We start from the raw sequence: 21,948 nt of genomic DNA, 5'->3' as shown, positions 1-21,948 counted from the left end.
AGAGTGAAGAGAGCTTGAAATTCCCTTTTACTTGCCTTTGTAAAACACTAGTTTAATTAGTCTAATTCAGAATGTATAGCATAGCATTTCAAATATCAGAAATGATCAGTTGTGGGGTTTTTGAGACAATAATCAAGAAAACATGTTTTGTTCAAATCTATGGTTAACTGTTTGGGATGTGCAGAAACCGCAGATTGTAAGCATGGAAATTCCTTACACAGCAGTCACTACAAAAGTGCTAGAAAACCCAATAATGTAAAAGTTGAAACTCTCAACTAAAAATGTATTGTGTGCAGTATTAGGGAATACATGAGAATAGTACACCTAAATCCAACACATGGAACAATATCATTACCAGCTAACAACAGACACTGACATCTTCATCAAAATACAGTAAAGATTCAATGAAAGAGTAAGTAAGGCAGAGGCACCAGACTTCTCCCAACCTCTGTCCTCCAAATAAGGATGCACAGGACATTGATGGAGCTCAGCATACAGAAATTACTGATTGTCTTATTAATGACACTCCAGTTAATAAATAACATCAATACAAAAAACAAAGACATACTGACATTTTTACAGTATGTGAATAGATATAGCAATAAAAGAGATTTTGCTGTTGTCTACAGTGGTCACTATCAATTCAGACATATTATCCAGGGCTGAGAGTCTCTATTTGGAATTTTGAAAATGCTGTCAAAATACAAAAAATTGTAATGATACAAGTTACACCACTTGCTCACAGTAAAAAAAAAAAAAAAATCTACACGAAACCAGTATTTTGATCATGCTGGTTTTACATGACCTTCCTGAATGGCTGAGCTGTCCTAATGAATCTGTCCAGCCAGTGGTCTTCTCAGAAATATTCTGCGTAGAGTTTTATAATGAAATGCACTATAATGTTCATTACCCAGTGTAGCAGCCATTGATAAAGTTTTATTTATTCACATTGCCACAGTGGTGGCTGATCTTAATTTTAGTACACTGCCTAAATACAGTATAATTTTAGTATACTGACTTATACAGTCTCCCCTAGCTTTAAGGACGCAACAGGACACCCTGCTAAGCCCACCGGTGAGTCAATGATCTGTAGTATGGCACATAACAAATCACGGTTACGACACACGAAAGGAAGAGTAGAGGTTCCCTAAAAATCTTAATTCTGGGGCCTAGGGTGAAACTGGCAAAAAGTCAAAACTCACCAGTTTTGCTACAGATGCAAAAATATTAAGATAGTTATATTAAACCGCAGCATTGCTAGGTCTTGAAGAGCAGTTATTTATTTAAGATGACTTATCCAAAACTATGCACATGCACTGTTATACACTGTGTGCAATTTGTGTTTCTTCCTGGAAGTGCAGATTTTAAACACTGATTTTGTGAATATTAGTGTCTAGATGACACTCATGAATGTGGAACGTGAGATGATTACACGATTGAAATGCATGAAGTAAAATCGGTAAATCCATGAATGCATTAGGATGTACTGTGTATGCTTGCAGAACAGGCAGATGAATAGGCTATGTTCTACCTCATGGCCTTCTAAACAAAACAGTTCTGTTCTTTTCCCGGGTTAACAGGCCAATGTAAAAAAAGGATTAAAGAAGGTTTCCCCTGATAATATTTCACTTTAATTTTCCAAGGCTTAATAAAGTCCACCTGAATTAGGGTGCATTTCCATCCATCTTGCACAATTTTGGATTAAAAAACAAAACAATAGAACACCTGAGGCTAAATCTTGAGCTTTGTTGAACACCTGCAGTCTCAGGGTACTTGTGGTCCTAAGCATTTTTGAGGAGGCACTCAGTATCTGGTAGGGTCAGGATCTAAATTATAGAATTTCATACCATGTTTTATGTATCTATCTATCTATCTATCTTGTGTGTGTGTTTCTTCTGTGTTTTATTTTTGTGTGTTTTACAGAGAGACAGAGAAGGTATTCTTACATCTGGGTAACATATATATATATATATAATGACCACTTACTGAGGTCATTATCCATGACAGATTAAATGGACAGAATCAGCTGCAGCTACTGTATGTTACATGGTAAAAGGCTGCACCGTCAATGGGGTCCTAGTATGCATAAGGGAGTGGAGGGCAATATTTGATTTGATATTTGCATCAATTCAGGATGTCCAATACACAGGGGGAAAGGTATCTTTCAGTCTTTTTTAACATAACTATGTAAAATTGGTCTCAAATGGTAGTATAATTGGAGATTTTCTGGATATCTATGATATGCTATAAACTGTTGTCTATTAGGCTAATGGAAGTTTAATTAATTTACAGCATAACCTTTGTAATACTTACTTTTAGCCCCAGTAATGCACCTGACTCTTTTGGCATGGTAGTTCTCTTGTTAAGAATAACACGTCCAATTAAGCGATCTCCCTCTTTAGATGGTTGCCACGTTACGGGATGCTATTAGAAAATATCAGTGGAAGCAAAAAAGTGGAAGCAAAAAAGTGGAAATCTCTTCCTATTTTACACACACAAATAGAATCAGCTAAATTGTTATGTCACAGTAGAGATAAATTCAATTAATCTTTGACTGCATAATGTCTGACAAAATTCTCTCTGTTATAACACTATGGTTAGGGTCCTACCAAATTCATGGCCACGAAAAACGCATCATGGACTGTGAAATCTGGTCTCCTGCCACGAAATCTCATCTTTTGTGTGCTTTTACCCTATGCTACACAGATTTCACAGGGGGAGAACAGCGTTTCTCAAACTGGAAGTCCTGACCTAAAAGGGAGTTGCAGGGGGGTCACAAGGTTATTTAAGGGGGGGTTATGGAATTGCCACCCTTATTTCTGTACTCCCTTCAGAGCTGGATAGCCAGAGACCAACAGCTGTTGGCCGGGCACCCAGGTCTGAAGACAGCACCCAGCCAGCAGTGCATAAATAAGGGTGACAATACCATACCATGCCATCCTTACATCTGAGCTGCTGCTGGAGGTGACTCTGCCTTCAGAGCTGGGCTCCCAGCCTGCAGCCGCTAATCTCCAGCTGCCCAGCTCAGAAGGCAGTGCCGCTGTCAGCAGCAGTGCAGAAGTAAGGGTAGTAGTACCAACAGTCCCCCTTCAATGAGCTTGCAACCTTCCTCTCACCCCCCATCCTCCACCCTGACAACTCCTCTTTGGGTCAGGACCCCTACAATTACAACACAGTGAAATTTCAGATTTAAATAGCTGAAATCATGAAATTTACTATTTTTAAATTCCTATGACCATGAAATTGACCAAAATGGACTGTGAATTTGGTAGGGCCCTAACTACAGTTCTTGACTCCTGCTTCATTAAATATTTACAATTACCCTTCCTCATTATAAAATTATCTCAACACCCAAAATGTGCAAGTGCAATTATAAAACGGATTTGAAGCTTAATGCATTTAAGATGTTTTTCAGCTTGTAAAAATAAATGCATTACTTTGTATTCCATTATCTTCAAAATTCCTTTTAAAAAATAACAGTTCTGTAGAATAATATTTATGTTATTTGGCTGTTTCATATATGTTCATTATATAGTAAAAGTCTGGTGATCCTTTTCTCATTGGAGTCAAGGGCAAAAATTCTGCTGACATCATTGATGTCTAACTGATAGCCTAATGGATTCAAATACAATCCCTCATTTGAAAAAAATCTCTATTTCAGATTAAATACTCAAATTATTTTTCTAATATAGATTCAGATAGAAAATCTCTTGCTTATTTTGATTTTCATGATCTAGAAACATTTTTTTCACATTTTTAGAACAAAGTTCTAGTATCAATGAACATCTTACAAGACTGAAATTCATAATTGAATAGATTCTTAGACTAGAAGGCACCACTATAAACCTACATTGCTTATATCTTACCGAACTAATAGGGGATGTCTCTCTACTGTGCCACGTGGCAGGATCCAGCCAGTAATAATCCAAGTCACCTGGAAGAATATGAATGGAAAGAAATGTGTAATCTCCTATAGAGAGAAATGTGTGTGAATGCATCATCTGCATGCATGAATTTTAATGTACAATAATTCTATGAAGCAAATGCATAAATTATACCATGATTTGAATGATATTAAATGTTTTAATTTAGGGACAACAATATATACTAACACTTCAAAAATAAAAATGTGTCACAGTACAAAGACCTTCAATTTCTCAGTAGTTCACTGAATATCTGCTGTGTGCCCCAACTTGACTTTCTGTGCTGCTGAATCCCACCTTCCAGTGATAAATGCCCCCTTTCATACCTTACTGCGATGAACACATAGTGCCAGTCCTTTAAAGAGCTAATTATGATTCTAGAGTAAGCTGACACTAAAAAGAGATATTTGGTTACAGCTGACAAGAGGAGGGGCCAACAGCAAACCACAAGAAGAAACCATGAAGTGGTGCCTGCGCACAATGATGATGAGTACTCTAGAGATGCACAGAGTACTCAGTTCAGGAAACACACAGAGGGAGCCAGCCATAAAGGAATGCAACACAGGCTACCAAACAAAGTAGCAGTACGAGCACAGGAAATAATGCCAACAGATTTAATTCAAGGTTGTGGTTTTTATTTTTGCTCAGGACAGACAGAGGTGACATGCATTATGTGCAGAGAGAAGAGACGACTGATAATGCACGCTGGAGCAATCATGAATCAATTGGGTATTGTAGAGGAAACTCAGTGAATGTGTTCGAGAGGACTTGGGAGCACGTGCAGATTGGAATCACAGAACCAGTGTTATGAGAGACTTTGAGTGAGGGGGAGAGCATGCTGCATGCACTGGGGATGAAGTGATAAAGGATGTCTAAAGTCATAGGGGGCTGTGTAATGGGGAGGGCTGGAGAACAAATGACTTGGCAGTGTATTTTGACCAACCAAATATGGAATGTAACTTTACGATGAGAGGGATGGCTGCAAAGGGTGTTGGGAAGGACTTGGGAGAATGAGACAGGATGGAATGGAACAAATGGGAAGGGAGAGCCTGATGCAATGAGAACAGAGCCTGATATGTTGGGTTTTTTTTTTTTTTCAACTTTTTTTTTTTTTTTTTTGCAATCAGATCATTGAAGATCTCCTGGTTAAGCCAAGGTGGTCTCTTGCTTTTTTTTTTTTTTTTGCAAAAGAGCATTTCTCTTTTTAAAAACACAGTATTTATATGCCTCATATATTCTATTACCTTTCATACCTTTGCATTAATATTAGCCTTTGTGACAATATAGAGTATTATCAAAAGCAATAGCTGAAGATGAAAAGGGCAACTTATTCTAAACCCTTTTTGAGATGCTAGTTGTATTTATATACCTGATCTTGGCCCCAAAGTGGACAATTTAAGTTTAAATAAAACTGATGATGTAAAGGAACAAATTAAAACTAGCCATTTTGATCATTTACCATGCAAAGACCTAAAAGACTGAACTATGTATGCTAAATTCAGCCCTGGAAGTAATTGGAGTTGTCTCACTAAACAATTCATCTTTTACCAAGGGCTGAATTTGGACCTTTACTTTCATATTTGGCACGTGGTCTCCCCTCAGTTTGGTGATGTTTCTTTGTTATGTTTGGGAAAAAAAGCTCATTAAAGAAAGTTTAACATTGCCTGCCTTCAAACACATAGGTACATTATTTTCCTTATGTTTTTAAATGATGACAATTCTGTACTGGCACAATCTGTACTGGCAGAGGGTATATTGTGGAAAAAATCTGCACATATTTGTCTCGTGATATGCCTAGGTATGCTTTGGTGATTATTAAAAACCCTGTGGTGAAATCCTGGTCTCATTCACGTCAATGGCAAAACTCCCATTGACTTCAATGGATCAGGATTTCACTTCTAATACGTATTTTACTTCTGAAAATCCCAATTTACTTTTTAGACACAGTTTAGACAAAGTGCCTGGGTGGTTTTATTAACGTTTAGCAAGCATAACTATATAAAAGAAGAACACTTTTAGATCATTACTGTTACAGATACATAGAAAAAAACATCCAAACAAAATGGGATATCGGTGATTAAAACCAAACCAAAAACTAAATATTATGTTAACAGTAACCTTTCTTACCAACAATAACAAAAAGAACCTTTATATTTTTATTTTCACATCTCAATGTGGCTTGTGTCATGTTTTGTATACTGCATATCCCTATCACAAGGAGTTGAGATTTCTCAAAACAATGTGTTCATTCAAATTGCTTTAACCGGAGAAGCGATAAATCAGCCCAATACCAAGGGGTTACAAATAACTAGTTACGAAATAATTTCATGGTAGGTAATACAATCTCAAATTTGTGTCTGAGTGTCCTTTTTAGTGTACTAAAGAAGGCAGGGTCCTATGAAAAAAATTGGATGTGATCATCTAATATGCGCAAGGGGGCTGAATGGGAGGTTGTACCCCACCCTCCACTGCTATCTCCCTTGGTTCCTGCCTGCGCACACACTCCTGTCCCTGTCCCTCTACTCTTATCCTTCCTGACCTGTCTCTCCCATCCCCAAGCTTCTGCTCATGTCTTCCTTCCTCTTCCCAGTCTCCCCTTCCTCCCGCCCTGACCTGGCCTCATCTGCTCCTTCCCTCTCTCCTGTTCACTCTCCCTGTGCTCTTGTCCCTCTCCTGTAATGTTGTATCTATCTCTCCACCCCCGTTTTCTGCCCCCTTTGCTCCTGGTCTTGCTCCTCCCTCTTGTCCTGCCCTTAATCCCCCTAGGCATCAAATCCCTTCCCTTCCCTTCCTGCTCCCCCAAACTCCTGCCTTTGTCCTCAACCCTCTTCTGTTTCTCACCTTCTGCATTTCAGTCCGGCTGCATCCTCCTCCTCTACCCTGCATGGGCATGAACATGGAGAGCACTGTTTGGGCACAAGCAGGGGGATCCATTTCCCATGTTCAAAGTTCTGGTGCCCACTGCCACAGCAGATTCTGGTAGCTTGGAAGAGGAGCAATTGCAGGGACAGTCCTGCTTAGTCCCTGCATCTTGGGACAGAACATGCCCAGAACAGATGGAATCTTTGGAGAATTTAGCTACCGAATTCAAACAAGTCTCAACTCAGCATGTGCAAACTCCAATTTTTTTAGAGGCTTATAATTTGGCCAAATTCTAGCAAGTTTACAGGGCAGATAAAAGGCATGACATCAGAGTCACCTCCTGTTGTTAAGCCACTGGCCCGTAAAGCATGGAGGTGCTATAGCTTCTCAACAAAATCATTGGAATATTTTTTTAATATGGGCAAAGCAATATATTTTTACCAAACCTCATTCCTGAAAATACCTAAATTATTTTAATTAAAAATCCTCTCCCTCCCAAAAAATCAGCCTGATTCAGACACCTGGAATGGAAAATTTCAGTGAACAGCTTATATTTTGGAAAGTTATAAGCCACTGAAAACATCTTATAAACTGTTCAGCAACCTAAACTACAACCTGGCATCTATGCCATCTATAAGAACAGAGCAGAATAGAATACAAGTAATATTATGATTATAATTATATAATTATGCCTAATTATAAATAATACCAGCAACAGGACTTCCACCATATAAGAGATGGTAAATTTCTTACTTGATAATTTCCTTTCTCTCAGCAGCATCTCCCATAATTTTGATACATATGGGCTATTTAGGGTAACGAGACAGCCAGAGTGAAAAATCAGGACAGAGGGTAATAGGAGTCTATATAAGAAAAAGACCCCAAAATCGGGACTGTCCCTATAAAGTCAGGACATCTGGTCACCCTATGGCTATTACTCTCCTGTCTGCAATTTCCAGAGACAGATCAAAGGCTGTAGCTCAGCCTGTACTAGTCGTGCCCTTTTCTCTGGCCTGCTGACAGATGATTCATTCCATAGCTGTGTAAAAACTCATAGAATATGATTAGTAAGAATAACTTAAATGCCAACCAATAAACTACGTACTGTTGGCTACAGCCTACTAGCACAACTATCAAAATTAAACACTGTCCCTTGGTTAGGAAGAGAACCAGAGAGGGTAGAATTGTGGGAGACACTGTAAGCAGAAAGGAAATTACTGGGTAAGGAATTTACCAATCTGCAGCTCAATGTCTCCCACAAATCTGATACATATGGGAAGTAGCAAGCAGTAGGTAGGGAGAATCAAACACAGAATGAAACAGAGAAGACCTTGCTAAGTTAATTGTAAAGCTACTACTGGACCACTGCCTGAAGCTTCCTGCCAAAGGAGGCCTCTGCAGAGAACAGAAAGTCCATGTCACAGTGCCTAATAAAGGTGTTAACTAATGACCACCTGGCTGCCCTGCAGATCTCTGCAGTGGAAGCACAAGCTCCTTCTGCCCATAAAGTCAACATAAATACTGCAGAGTGTGCTTTGGTGCCATCTGGACAGGAGGAACTGATGCCTCATATGTTTCTAAGATACAAAGTTTTATCCAAGTAGCTAGTATAGCCTGGATATCCTGAGTCCTGGGCACTTCAGATGAAAGTAGACTAAGAAGGACCCCAATCTTGTTCATTTGGTGTGCTTGCTATAGATGATTAGTGCTCTTCAAACATATAAAGTGTGCCACAGCTTTACTGCTAAATGTGGTGGGTTTGGACATAAAGAAGGGAGGCATGGAAAGATGAATTAACCCTAGGCAAGAAAAATTCTGGAATTCTTAGCATCTTGTCATTATGGATCACACCATGAGGTTCCTGCATGGGTACAGTTGCCAGTTCAGAAACTTGTCTAGCAGACATGATGGCAACCAGAAAACAGCTTTTGATGGATTGGTACAATGGAGATATTGATATTATTGTTTCAAAAGGGAATGTGAACATAAGAACAGCCATAATGGGTCAGACCCATGATCCATCTAGCCCAGTATCCTGTTTTCAGTAATCAGGTAATCACCAAGTGATCCATCCCCTGTCACTCATTCACAGTTTCTGGCAAACAGAGGCTAGAGACACTTCACAGTATGGTTTTGCATCCCTGCCCATCCTGGCTAAGTGTGGGGCTTTTAACACCAGTGGTAGGCCTCACTTGGGAAAGACTAGTCTAACTACAGGTTTAGCCAGTCTGACTGCTCAGAGAAATCTGGGTATCTGAGGGTTCTCTATGAATAGGAAGCTACAGCTGACACCTGGCATGCTATGAAGTCCGTTGTCTATACCTTCCCGAAGAAAGTCAAAGATAATTGGGATTCCAGAATCCTTGGGGTTATTGTTGTGTTCTTGACATCATGAACTAAACCTAGTCCAGATGGAGGAATAGGCCTTTAGGGTTAAAGCTCACCTGGAGAAGAAGAGAGCTCCAATCACTTTGGAAGATAATCCTGGCATGGCTAATTCTTCCCTCTCAATAGCCAGGCTGTCAGATATAGACAGTCTGGGTCTGGATGGAGAAATGGCCTTTGGTAAAAGATGTTTGGTTTACTGATAGCTACAATGGTGGTTCCAATGTTAGTTCTATCAGATCGGAAAACCACATTCTCCTTGGCTAGTGTGGGGCTAGCGCTATCACCATTGCTGCTTCTTGCCTTATCTTCTGGATCACTTTTCCCCAAAAGTAGAAAGGGTAGGAATGCATATAAGAGGCCTTGTAACTATCTGAGGAAGGAGCACCCATCCCCAGGAATTTGGGAATCTGCTTCCCTGGTGAAGTACATCGGCCGCTTTGCGTTCTTATGACTGGCAAACAGGTCGACTGCTGGAAGGCCAAACTTCTGCAAAATCAGAGAGAAGACTTCCTGGTTCAGGAACCACTCCGCTTTTTGTAAAGTTCTCCTTTTATATGTATTGCTCTTCTAGAAGGGAAAGATCTCACTGCCCATTCCATTATCTCCATTGCTTCTGTGTATAGAATTACACTCCTTGTTCCACTTTGTTTTTTGATATACACCACAGTTGTGTCTATTTCCATTCTCATGTGAAACACCTTTGTGGAGGAAGTCAAGGAGCTCTTCTTGGTGTTTATCACAAATCTGTGTGCTTGAAGCAGATCCAGTCTCCGCATGGTGGCTCTACATGCTGCTGCTTTGGTCAGAGTAATGATCAAGATGTTGTCTAGGAATAGATATAGGTGAGTGCTCTGAGACCTGAGTCTGGCTATTATTACCACCAGCATCTTAATAAAAACCCTAGGGGCTGACAAAATGAGAGCATATGATACTAATAGTGGGCTGTACTGTACGCAAATCTCAGTAGTGTGTGGTGTCATGGTCATATGAGAATGTGGAGATGTGCATCTGCTAGATCCACAGACACGAAAAAGACAGATATTACAGTTGAAGCTAGGGTATCCATACAGAATCTCATCTTCATCCATTTGTTGAGCTGCTTGAAATCCAAGACGGTTCTGACCCTTCATACGCTTCTGGACAATTTAAAAAAATGGAGGATTTTTTATTGCTTTATATTGCTCCAGGGCTGGTGCTTCCATTGAGGCGAACTAGGCAATCGCCTAGGGCGCCAGGATTTTCGGGGGACAGCATTTTGCTGGGGGAAGGCGGCAGGTCGCTCCGGTGGAGCTGCCGCAGTCGTGCCTGCGGAGGGCCGTTGGTCTGCGGCTCTGGTGGAGCTGCCGCAGGCATGCCTGCGGACGGTCCACTAGTCCCGCGTGGCTCCGGTGGATCTCCCGCAGGCACAGCTGCGGCAGCTCCACCGGAGCCGCAGACCAATGGACTATCCGCAGAAATGGCTGTGGCAGCTCCACCAGAGCCACGGGAGCAGCGCGCGGGGCGGCAAAATGGCCATGCGCCTAGGGCACGAAAAACTCTAGCGCCGGTCCTGTATTGCTCCTATTTCCAGGAGATGTGAGATTTCATTTAACATCACTCACATTTTACGGAGTTGCTTGGGGTGGGGGATTGGATGAGGTGGGGAACTTAGTTTAAGGGAGTATCCACAATTCACTTCTCTTTTACCCATTTGTCTGTGGTCATTTGAGAGCATTTGCCTGAGAAGTGGAAAATTCTGTCTCCTAGATTCAGGCCTAGGTCGAGTCATATTAATTTATTGTCATGGCGGGCTGTCAGAGCCAATGGATCCCCCGTGGGATTTTCCAAGTGACCCCCAGTTCCAGGATTTTCCCAATATACCTGCTCCTTTCCTCTGTTATCTTTGCTAGGATGGATGAAGGGAGCTTTTTTTGTCTGTTGCTAGGTTTGTTATTCCTCCTTAGAGCACTGAGTTGGAAAGGGAGAGACTATTTCAGTTTGGCAGGGCTTTCTGTGACTGTTTTGTCTAGTTTTTCCCCAAAGAGGTGAAAACCTGTGAATTCAAATGAGCCCTGAATTTGTTTGGAGTGAGTGTCAACCTTTCAGGCACAAAGCCAGGTATGGTGTCTGGCTGCTGACATACATTCCGAGGCCTCACCTTAAAAATCTCTTAGCATCTATTGATCAAAGACAGTTGGTAGGGAAATTTTCTTAAGTGCAGACTGCAAGTCAGGATGGCTCTTGCAAAGCATGTAGCTGCTAGAGATGCTCTAAGAGTAACCAGCAAAAGTCCCTTCTAAGAGTAGCTTTTACCTTTCTATCAGTTGGCTCTTTTGGGAAAGAAATCCCCTTTAGATTGGATTACCATATGCTAGAGATGCCACTGCAGCATCGACTTTTGGTGTATCTGTAATGGCATTTTTTGGCTCTTGCAACTTGTAACATCTAAGTGCATGGCTACTTACATATTTAACCATATCAGGGGTTTCCTGTTCCTCTCTGCTCACATGCTGGAAGGATGGGTGCAATGGGATTGCTGTCTCAGGTGAGGATTTAGAAGGCATGTATTTCCCTTTACGTGTGTCCTCTAGTGCCTGCTCAGGTTAGATCTAGATTGTTGATACATCCTTTTTGCACACGGTTTCAAACATTTCAGAGGAAAAAAATCCTGTGTTGCATTTTTTCATCTCCTGCTCAGAGCCTGAATCTGAGAGTTCCCCTTCGTCAGGGGAGGTGGAGGTGTCTGAACCAGAGAACAAATAATTATTGGGTTTTTTTATACTATTTATTTTTCTTTCAGGGTTTTTTTAAGCCTTTCTGGCTGTGGCAGGCCTTCCTCCATGTCCTCCCCATAGGGTCCCACTCACCCTGCCCAGGGAAGGGGTTTCATTGCCGGAATACCCTGATTTAGGCTGAGAAGAAGGGGAGGCAAGTAAGAGCCCTCCTTCTCTCCCTGGGTAACTTAGGATCCATTTTAGGACTTGGGGGTAGCATGGGATCTGAAGCCCCTCAAAGGGTTTTTTTCCCCCAGTCCTGTTCTGCCCTAGGACTTACCCCTTTGGCAGAAGCACTTGTCCTTAATATCTCTCTCTGCTCTGCTTCTCCAGATGAGGATTTTCTGTATTAGACTCGCGGCTTCTTGGGATGGGGGGGACCCGACACGCCCGTCCAATTCAGAACACCATGTCCTAGCAATGCAAGGGTTGGCTGGCTGAGAGCAGGCAGGGAAAAATTCAGCCTCCAAATAATCTGTGAAGGCTGCCCCACAAAGACAACATCACTTGGATTTACCTCGGTATTTGCGCAACAGCTCTGCCATACCTGAGCAAGCCAGAGTTTGGCTGGGAGGGACTGCACGGTTAAGAGCACCCTCACTGCTCCACAGCTGATCCAGGAGAGGGAGAAGAAAAAAGCATCTGTTTGCTACTGCCCCCAAATAATGATAAAATAATAAGCTGGCCAAAAAAAAAGGTCACGTGCAAAATGAACTACTGCTTGACTGCTGCTATATAGCAGAAGATATTGAGCAGGCTGGAGCAAGGAGCATGGCTATCATGGCTGTGATATAGCTTTGAACTACCTCCGGAAACTGCAGACAGGAGGGGAATAGCTCATACATATCAGAATTGTGGGAGACACTGAGCTGCAGAATTTATTAAGTGATTTTTCTCAACATCCAGGCTAAATTATCTTACACTTAATTTCTTATTTTAACTCATAATTACAGTGTCTTAGAATACTCCAAACAAATCCATTCTTTTGCTATAATTGCCATTCTTCAAATATTTCTGGTTTTTTCCAGATCATTTCTTAGTCTTTTTACCAAAGCTATACATATCTAGTTCTTTTAACCTTCCCTTGTAGGACAGACAAAGGCCTGGCCTAATCACGGATTTTGTGCCAATATAACTATTTTAGGGATGTGGGTTGTTTTTGTTTTTTTTTTAACTGAAATAGTTATATCACTAAAAACCATACTGGGGATGTGACTATAGCAGTATAAAAGTGCCTACACCAGCAAAGATTGTTCTCCTTCCTGTATGGGAAGGAGAATAAGTTATACTAGTATAAGCACTTTTATAAAAGTATCGATATTTATATATAACACACACACACACACACACACACACACACAGGGCCAGCTTTAGGGCAATTCCCCCGATTCCTGGGAATTGGGCCCTGCAGAATCGGGAAGAGGAGCCCCGCACCCTCCGCCAAAGTGCTGCCAGAAACAGTAGCAACCGATTGAGCTGCCGCTGAATTCCCGCTGCTATCTTCGGCAGCAGCTCAATCACTGCCACTGTCTTTGGCGGCATTTCGGCGGCCGCTCTTTTGAATCGGGCCCTGCATGTCCTAAAGCCGGTCTGATAATTAAAGCAGTGGAACTTTTGTATGCAGACATGTTCCACTTTATTCCTCTACCCTGAATCTCTTTTGTATGCCATTCTTATATTATATAATTATAGAAATGTAGGACTGGAAGGGACCTCAAGAGGTATTCTAGTCAGTCCCCGGCACTCAGGGTAGGACTAAATATTATCTAGACCATCTCTGACAGGTGTCTGTCTAACCTGCTCTTAAAAATCTCCAATGATGAGATTCCACAACCTCCCTAAGCAATTTATTTCAGTGCTTAACTACCCTGACAGTTAGGATGATTTTTCCTAATGTCCAACCTAAACCACCCTTGCTGTAATTTAAGCCAATTGCTTCTTGTCTTGTCCTCAGAGGTTAAAGAGAACAATTTTTCTCCCTTCTCCTTTTAACAACCTTTTATATACTTGGAAACTATCATGTTATATACTTGAAAACTGTTATCATGTCCCCACTCAGTCTTCTCTTCTCCAAACTAAGCAAAATCAATCTTCCTTCATAAGTCATGTTTTCTAAACCTTTAATAATTTTTGTTGCTCTTCTCTGGACTTTCCCTAATTTGTCCACATCTTTCTTGAAATAGGGTGCTCAGAACTAGACACAATACTACCGCTGAGGCCTAATCAGCACAGAGTAGAGCAGAAGAATTACAAGGGGTACAAAATATATTGGAAGGACAGAACAGGTCTTCTTGGTGGGGGAGTGGCACTATATGTGAAAGAAAGTGTAAAATCAAAATGAAGTAAAAATCATAAATGAATCAAATTGTACTATAGAATCTCTATGGACAGAAATTCCATGCTCTATAATAAGAATATAGCAGTAGGGAAATATTAACAACCACCTGACCAGAATGGTGATGTGACTGTGAAATGCTTAGGGAGATCAGAGAGGCTATTAAAATAAAAAAAGTCAATAATAATAACGGGGGATTTCAATTATCCCCATATTGATGGGGTGCATGTCACCTTAGGACGGGATGCAGATATAAAGTTTCTTGACACCTTAAATGACTGCTTCTTGGAGCAGCTGGTCCTGGAACACACCATGTAATTCTTGATTTAGTCCTAAGTGGAGCACAGGATCTGGTCCAAGAAGTGAATATACCTGGACCGCTTCATAATAGTGTCCATATTATAATTAAATTTAATATCACTGTGGCAGGAAAAACACCACAGCGGCCCAACACTGTTGCATTTAATTTCAGAAAGGGGAACTATAGAATAATGAGGAGGTTAGTTAAACAGAGATTAAAGAATACAATGGCAAAAGTGAAATCTCTGCAGGCTGCATGGAAACTTTTTAAAGACACCATAATATAGGTTCAACTTAAATGTATACACCAAAATAAAAAGCATAGTAAGAGAACCAAAAGAGAGCCACCGTGGCTAAACAACAGAGTAAAAGATGCAGTGAGAGGCAAAAAGGCATCCTTTAAAAAGTGGAAGTTAAATCCTAGTGAGGAAAATAGAAAGGAGCATAAACACGGCCAAATGAAATGTAAAAATACAATTAGGAAGGCCAAAAAAGAATTTGAGGAACAGTTAGCCAAAGACTAAAAAAGTAATAGCAATTATTTTTTTAAGTACATCAGAAGCAGGAAGACTGCTAAACAACCAGTGGGGCCACTGGACGATCAAGGTACTAAAGGAGCATTCAAGGACGATAAAGACGATTGCAGACAAACTAAATGAATTCTTTGCATCGGTCTTCACAGCTGAGGAGACATTCTTTTTAGGTAACAGATCTGAGGAACTGTCCCAAATTGAAGTATCAATAGAGGAGGTTTTGGAACAAACTGATAAATTAAACAGCAATATGTCACCAGGAGCAGATGATATTCACCCAGGAGTTCTGAAGGAACGCAAATGTGAAATTGCAGAACTACTAACTTTAGTCTGTAACCTATCATTTAAATCAGCTTCTGTACCAGATGACTGGAGGATAGCTAATGTGACGCCAATTTTTAAAAAGGGCTCCAGAGGTGATCCTGGCAATTACACACCTGTAAGCCTGACTTTAGTACTGGGTAAACTGGTTGAAACTATAATAAAGAACAATATTATCAGACATATAGATGAACATAATTTGTTGAGGAAGAGTCAATATGGTTTTAGTAAAGGGAAATCATGCCTCATCAATCTACAAGAATTCTTTGAGGGGGGTCAATAAGCATGTAGACCAGGAGGATCCAGTGAATATAGTGTACTTAGATTTTTAGAAAGCCTTTGACAAGGTCCCTCACCAAAGGCTCTTATGCTAAGTAAGCTGCCACGGGATAAGAGGGAAGGTGCTCTCATGGATTGGTAACTGGTTAGAAGATAGGAAACAAAGGGTAGGTATAAATGGTCATTTTTCAGAATGGTGAGAGGTAAATAGTGGTGTCCCCCAGGGGTTTGTTCTGGGACCAGTCCTATTCAACATATTCATAAATTGTCTGGAAAAAGGGGTAAACAGTGAGGTGGCAAAAGTGGCAGATGATACAGAATTACTAAAGATAGTTAAGACTCAGGCAGACTGCAAAGAGCTACAAAAGGATCTCTCAAAATTCTATCACTCGGCAACAAAATGACAGATGAAATTTAATGTTGATAAATGCAAAGTAATGCATATTGGAAAGCATAATTCCAACTAAATTAGCTGTTACCACTCAAGAAAGAGATCTTGGAGTCATTGTGGATAGTTCTCTGAAAACATCCATCCAATGTGCAGCGGCAGTGAAAAAAGCTAACAGAATGCTTGAAATAATTAAGAAGGGGATAGAAAATAGGACAGAAAATATCATGTTGCCTCTATATAGATCCATGGTACGCCCACATCATAAATACTGTGTGCAGATGTGGTCACTCCATCTCAAAAAAATATATATTGGAATTGGAAAAGGTTCAGAAAAGGGCAACAAAAATGATTAGGGGTATGGAACAGCTTCCGTATGAGGAGAGATTAATAAGACTGGGACTTTTCAGTTTGCAAAAGAGACAGCTAAGGAGAGATATGATTGAGGTCTATAAAATCATGACTGGTGTAGAGAAAGTACATAAGGAAATGTGGTTTACTACTTCTCATAACACAAGAACTAGGAGTCACCAAATGAAAGTAATAGGCAACAGGTTTAAAACAAATAAAAGAATGTATTTCTTCACACAACACACAGTCAACCTGTAGAATTCCTTGCCAGAGGATGTTGTGAAGGCCAAGACCATAACTGGGTTCAAACAAGAACTAGATAAATTCACGGAGGGTAGGTCCATTAATGGCTATTAGCCAGGATGGGCAGGAATGGTGTCCCTAGCCTCTGTTAGCCAGAAGCTCGGAATGAGCGACAGGGGATTGATCACTTGATGATTACCTGTTCTATTCATTCCCTCTGCGGCACTTGGCACTGACACAGTCGGAAGACAGGATACTGGGCTAGATGGACCTTTGGTCTGACCCAGTAGGGCCATTCTTATGTTCTTATGTCTTGCTTACAACACTCCTGCTAATCTTGGAATTATATTTGCTTCTTTTTACAATAGTGTTATACTGTTGACTCCTATTTAGCTTGTGATCCACCATGACCCGCAGATCCCTGGGTCCCATGAACTAAAAAAACATTTTGGTTACATATACACAATGACATTTTTCTTCTTATTGTTAAGTGTGTGTCTTCTGCTATCTCGACTAGCAAAAATTGTAAAACAACATGAACAATTTCAGGAAATTTACAAAAGAACATGTTTCTAATTACCAAATGAGTAACTTCTTAGAAAGTTTTAACTAGTGCTTTAAAACAGATTTTTAAAACACCTATCCAAATGTAAAATCATGGAGCAATTCAAACAAATGATGTCCTATGAAAATAAGCATATTAAAAAGTTGTTGCTACATTAAAGAAAATCTCAAAGGAATTAATGATCAATGATCATGACTTACTCCTAGGTATATGATGAAAAAAAATACATCACATTACAATTCATGTTTTACCTATGATTAATGATGGAATGAAACAGATAAATGCATATTCATCAAAATCTACTTTCTGAAGAAAAAATTCAAAATGCTGTGTCCTGTCAATGATGAAATACATCCTCTGTTATTATCTTTTCTACTATGTAATTAATATTACTGGACTATGGGAGATAGAGTTGATTTGTAATTGTATTAGTTTAACTGGAATAAATTTATAGAATATTTGATGAATAGTATATGCCCCAGTCTTCAATCAGAATGTGGAAATAAACAAAAACTGACTATCCACATCTATTTAATTATAATACCCAATCCTATCTCTCCCAACTCCCAGCACTACAATATATCCCACTTGATTTATAAGTATCTAAGACTGATTGTTATGAAAATGATCCCTTTAAAATAAGGATAATGGATATTTTCGGCAACAAAGTAGTGACCCCTTCAAATATGTCTTCCTAATAATATGTTATGCCCATCCTATCAGCAAATTTGATCATTTTTGGTGAAATCTTTCTATTAAATCAGCAGGGCAGATACGAGGTAAATAGCAAAAATGATGGATTTATCCAAATTGCAAAGCTGAAATGTGGCTTTGTCTGAAGCTTCCAAGCTAAAAAGAGATTTCTGCAACCTTCTTGCCACATTCACATTGGCTTCCAAAAGATCTTGAATAGTGTAAATTAACTGCCCAGAAATGCTGCTACAAATCCAGATTCTGTCTGAAATTTATTGAAAAGGAGAGAATATTAGGTGGAATAGATATTGTGCTCAAATGATTCACCAGATAATGTCTACCTCAGTTGTAGACATATTAGGCAAATTCGGATTATACTAGCATACAGAATAGATATTTACACATTATAGAGTTGCTAATGCAAAGCCTACAAAGCAAATATTAACTTTCTTGACAATCACATTGGTTGCAGACAGTCCTTGGTGTGGAAGACAAGTCTTCCAAAGGTCCCAGGGATTTGGGAGAGCAATTCTGAAAATGTTCTACAGCTCTTTTATGCAAAATGAAGGAAAACTGTATCAACGTCCTTCAGACTGCTACACAGAAAATTACCACAAACTCGCTATCAACACAAAGAAACTCAAACATCAGATGGTTTGCCATCTTCCTTCACAAACAGAGTCCTCATGAGTACCAGGACTAGCTTTAGAGAGACAAGGTGTGTGACGTAAAATCTTTTATTGGACCAACTTCTGTGTGAGAGACAAGCTTCTGAGCTTACACTGACACTCAGTGTTCACTCCTCACCCTCCAAATCTCATAAAACCAAGCAGAGCTAATTGAAATTTGTCAAGACACATTTTTACAATAATAGACAATGTTTTGCAACTTTGGGGTAAAACAGAAGTGGCATTTACAAGATATTTAGATGTTTCAAAAATATAAGAGTATACTTGGAAGTCTTAAAATGGCCGAGTGGATGTCAACTTTGTCTTTTAATAAAGATTTTTGTGCAGGAAAATATTCATGTGCACTGTTTACATTTTAATAATTCTTCATGCTACTGGTCATTATATTTTATATTGAAAAGTATTTTAGCAATATTTAAAATTTAAATAGTGTAAATTCGTACTCCAATCCCAAACATCCAAATTTAAAGCAAATTTGCCTCATAGTCCCAACCAAAACTTAATGGTTTAGGTACATCTCTAATGAAGACAAAAATTTCAACAGCCATAAGTATACACAAAGAGATTTCACAAACTGGTCTTAGAACTATTTCAAAGTTTTAAAGAAGAGAAAAGTTAAATCCATTTTGATACTATTTATGCCTAATCTCACAGAAACACACATCTCTGAGTCTAGAATTTTTATAAGGCTCACTTGAGCTCCAGCAAGCAGCTTTTCAGAGATTCAACTCCCACTAAATAAAATTGTATGCTCTGCTTGAACGGTCAATCTCCCTTAGGGAGAAAACATCACATGCCTGTGAATCAATAGATAACAGTTTATCCCAATGTCAGTGTGCATCAAGTTTATTAATGTCTCTTCTCTAACAGGAGTTACACGAGCCAGATGATTGGGCAAGATTTCTTCCCAGCTCCTAGGACCATTAATGACAACCTCCTAACTGCAACAGCCTGGTGAGCAACAGGAGATGTTGCTCCTATAGGTAGGGCCCTACCAAATTCACGGCCATGAAAAACATGTCACGGATCGGGAAATCTGCCCCCGCCCCCATGTAATCTGGCCTTTTGTGTGCTTTTACCCTATACTATACAGACTTCATGGGGGAAACCAGTTTTCTCAAATTGGTGGTCCTGATCCACTAGGGAGTTGTAGGGGGGTTGCAAGGTTATTCTAGGGGGAGTCACAGTATTGCCTCCCTTACTTCTGCACTGCCTTCAGAGCTGGATGGCCAGAGAGCTGCAGCTGCTGACTGATGGCCCAGCTCTGCAGGCAAGAGCACAGAAGTAAGGGCAGCAATACCATACCATGCCATTCTTACTTCTGCGCTGCTGCTGGAGGCATCTCTGCCTTCAGAGCTCTCTCTCTCCAGCTGCCCAGCCCTGAAGGCAGCACTGCTGCTGGTAGAAGCTGAGAAGTAAGGGTAGCAGTACTGCAACCCCCCTACAATAATCTTGTGCCCCCTCCCCAAAAAAGAATCCTTTTTGGGTCAAGACCCTTACAATTACAACACTGTGAAATTATGATTTTTTTTAATCCTATGACCGTGAAATTGACCAATATGGACCGTGAATTTGGTAGGGCCCTACTATAGGTGGGAAGGCCATAAGAATCAGTCTCTATACCTGGCTTGCTCAATTGAACTAACAGAAAGCAGTAGCTGTTATCATCCTGTTGCAACTGGAAGGAGAAATCATTAGACTAGGATCTGCCCCAGTCTCTTGAACTAGCAGAAATGCCCTCACTACCACCAGACAGTGACTTTAGGAGGAGGTGTCTTGCTGCTGGGAGAAAGAGAAGCTTGTGAAGCCCCTTCCCCCCTGGCCACAGTAGACTCCATCTACCATCAGTGAGGAGCAGCAACAGAAGCTGCTTTGTTGCTGAGGGCAGGAGAGGCCAAGACACCTCACTCGTGAACCTGGACTTTGAACTCTGTTAACTGCACTGGAACACCTGGTACCAGTTATAGATCTCATCTAGCTGGCTCTTTCTTTCTCACTTCTAATAGAATGAAGTAACTGCAGTGGGTGTGGGTTGGGAGTGAGAAAGGTATTAAGAAATGACAGGACTGACACCAGGAAAAAGAAGAGTTGGACTAGAGTAAAACTGAATGAAAGAGGAAGATAAGATTAAAATTAACACTATGCTAAACAAAAGGAGCACTGGAATGGGTTACCTAGCGGGTGGTGGAATTGCCTTCCTTAGAGGTTTTTAAGGTCAGGCTTGACAAAGCCCTGGATGAGATGATTTAGTTGGGGATTGGTCCTGCTTTGAGCAGGGGGTTGGACTAGTCCTGAGGTCCCATCCAACCCTGATAGTCTATGATTCTATGGCTTCTCCTCCTCTACCTTTGGAGGTGATTCCTCATAGCTCCTTGCCAGAGCAACATAATGGTTCTCCATCACCATGGTAGGTGGGTTGGGAGTAGGGGTGCAGCACTACCTGCTGCCAGAAGTAACCAGCAACCAGTGTCCTCCTTGTACCAGAGTCTTATCCTCCTCCCCCAGTGGCAGGACAGCAGTCCTCTGTAGCTGGATAGCGTCCTCAGCCTTGGAAGTCTCCATATGAATATTGTCAATTAATTCCTCATGTGCATAAATGCTCCTCAGCCTGGCCACCTCCTCTTGCAGCTCTCCCACCTGCTTCCTGAGAGAGTCCACCAGCAGGCACTTCTCACACTGGATGGTGCCCCCAGCCTGGCTTTCTGTGAGTGGGAAATGAAAGCCACAGTCTGCAAATCCACACGAGGATCTGGTTACAAGCATTTTCATCTAGCCTGGCCATTTTTCTTGACAAAAAAAACTTCATATTGTGTCTCTTGCTCACAACCATCATCACCTCTTCCCCTGTCTTCTTAAACCCTCTCCTAGCTGCTTCCTCCATTTCTATCACTACCCAGGATTTTGTTGATTTTTTTCAAAGTTATAATGGATGCCACCCAGCATGAACTCCCTTCTAGATTTTCTTCAAACCCCTTTTGTCCATGCCTCTCACTCTTCTCTGCTTTATCCTGGTATCTGGCTCTGAAGTGTCTAATCTTCTCTCAACCACCATTCCCTTCAATCTGCTTTCTTGATCCTAACCCCTCCTACCTTCTGGATCTTCTCTGCTCCTTTCCTAATGCTGACTCTGCCCCCATGACCTCAATCGCTTTCTCTCCTCTGGCAAAACATACAATTTTCTCTGCTAACATCAATCACTATCTCTTAATCCATCTCCTCTCTAAATACAATCCCCATCTCCTTCTCTCTCTTCATTGCTAAACTCTCAGATACGCTGTGTATTCCTGCTCCCAGTTGCATCCTAAATTAAATTCAACCCTCTCTC

General features: G+C 40.7%; 1 protein-coding gene across 44 annotated transcripts in view; it reads right to left on the bottom strand.

Annotated features, from left to right (window-relative positions):
• RIMS1 (regulating synaptic membrane exocytosis 1) overlaps positions 1 to 21,948 on the bottom strand; it is a 537,317-nt gene that overhangs the window by 203,402 nt on the left and 311,967 nt on the right. For all 44 annotated transcript variants that reach the window (XM_075063753.1, XM_075063758.1, XM_075063781.1 and 41 more), the window contains 2 exons: positions 3,867 to 3,934; positions 2,314 to 2,424 (listed from right to left, as the gene is read on the bottom strand). In XM_075063753.1, coding sequence (XP_074919854.1) covers positions 2,314 to 2,424; positions 3,867 to 3,934 — 179 coding nt within the window. The remainder of the gene's footprint in view (positions 1 to 2,313; positions 2,425 to 3,866; positions 3,935 to 21,948) is intronic.

Source organism: Chelonoidis abingdonii, chromosome 3 (assembly GCF_003597395.2).
Source record: "Chelonoidis abingdonii isolate Lonesome George chromosome 3, CheloAbing_2.0, whole genome shotgun sequence".
Classification (NCBI taxonomy): Eukaryota; Metazoa; Chordata; order Testudines; family Testudinidae; genus Chelonoidis; species Chelonoidis abingdonii.
The sequence above is the reverse complement of the archived record's forward strand: the minus strand, read 5'-3'. Positions and strand labels throughout refer to the sequence as shown.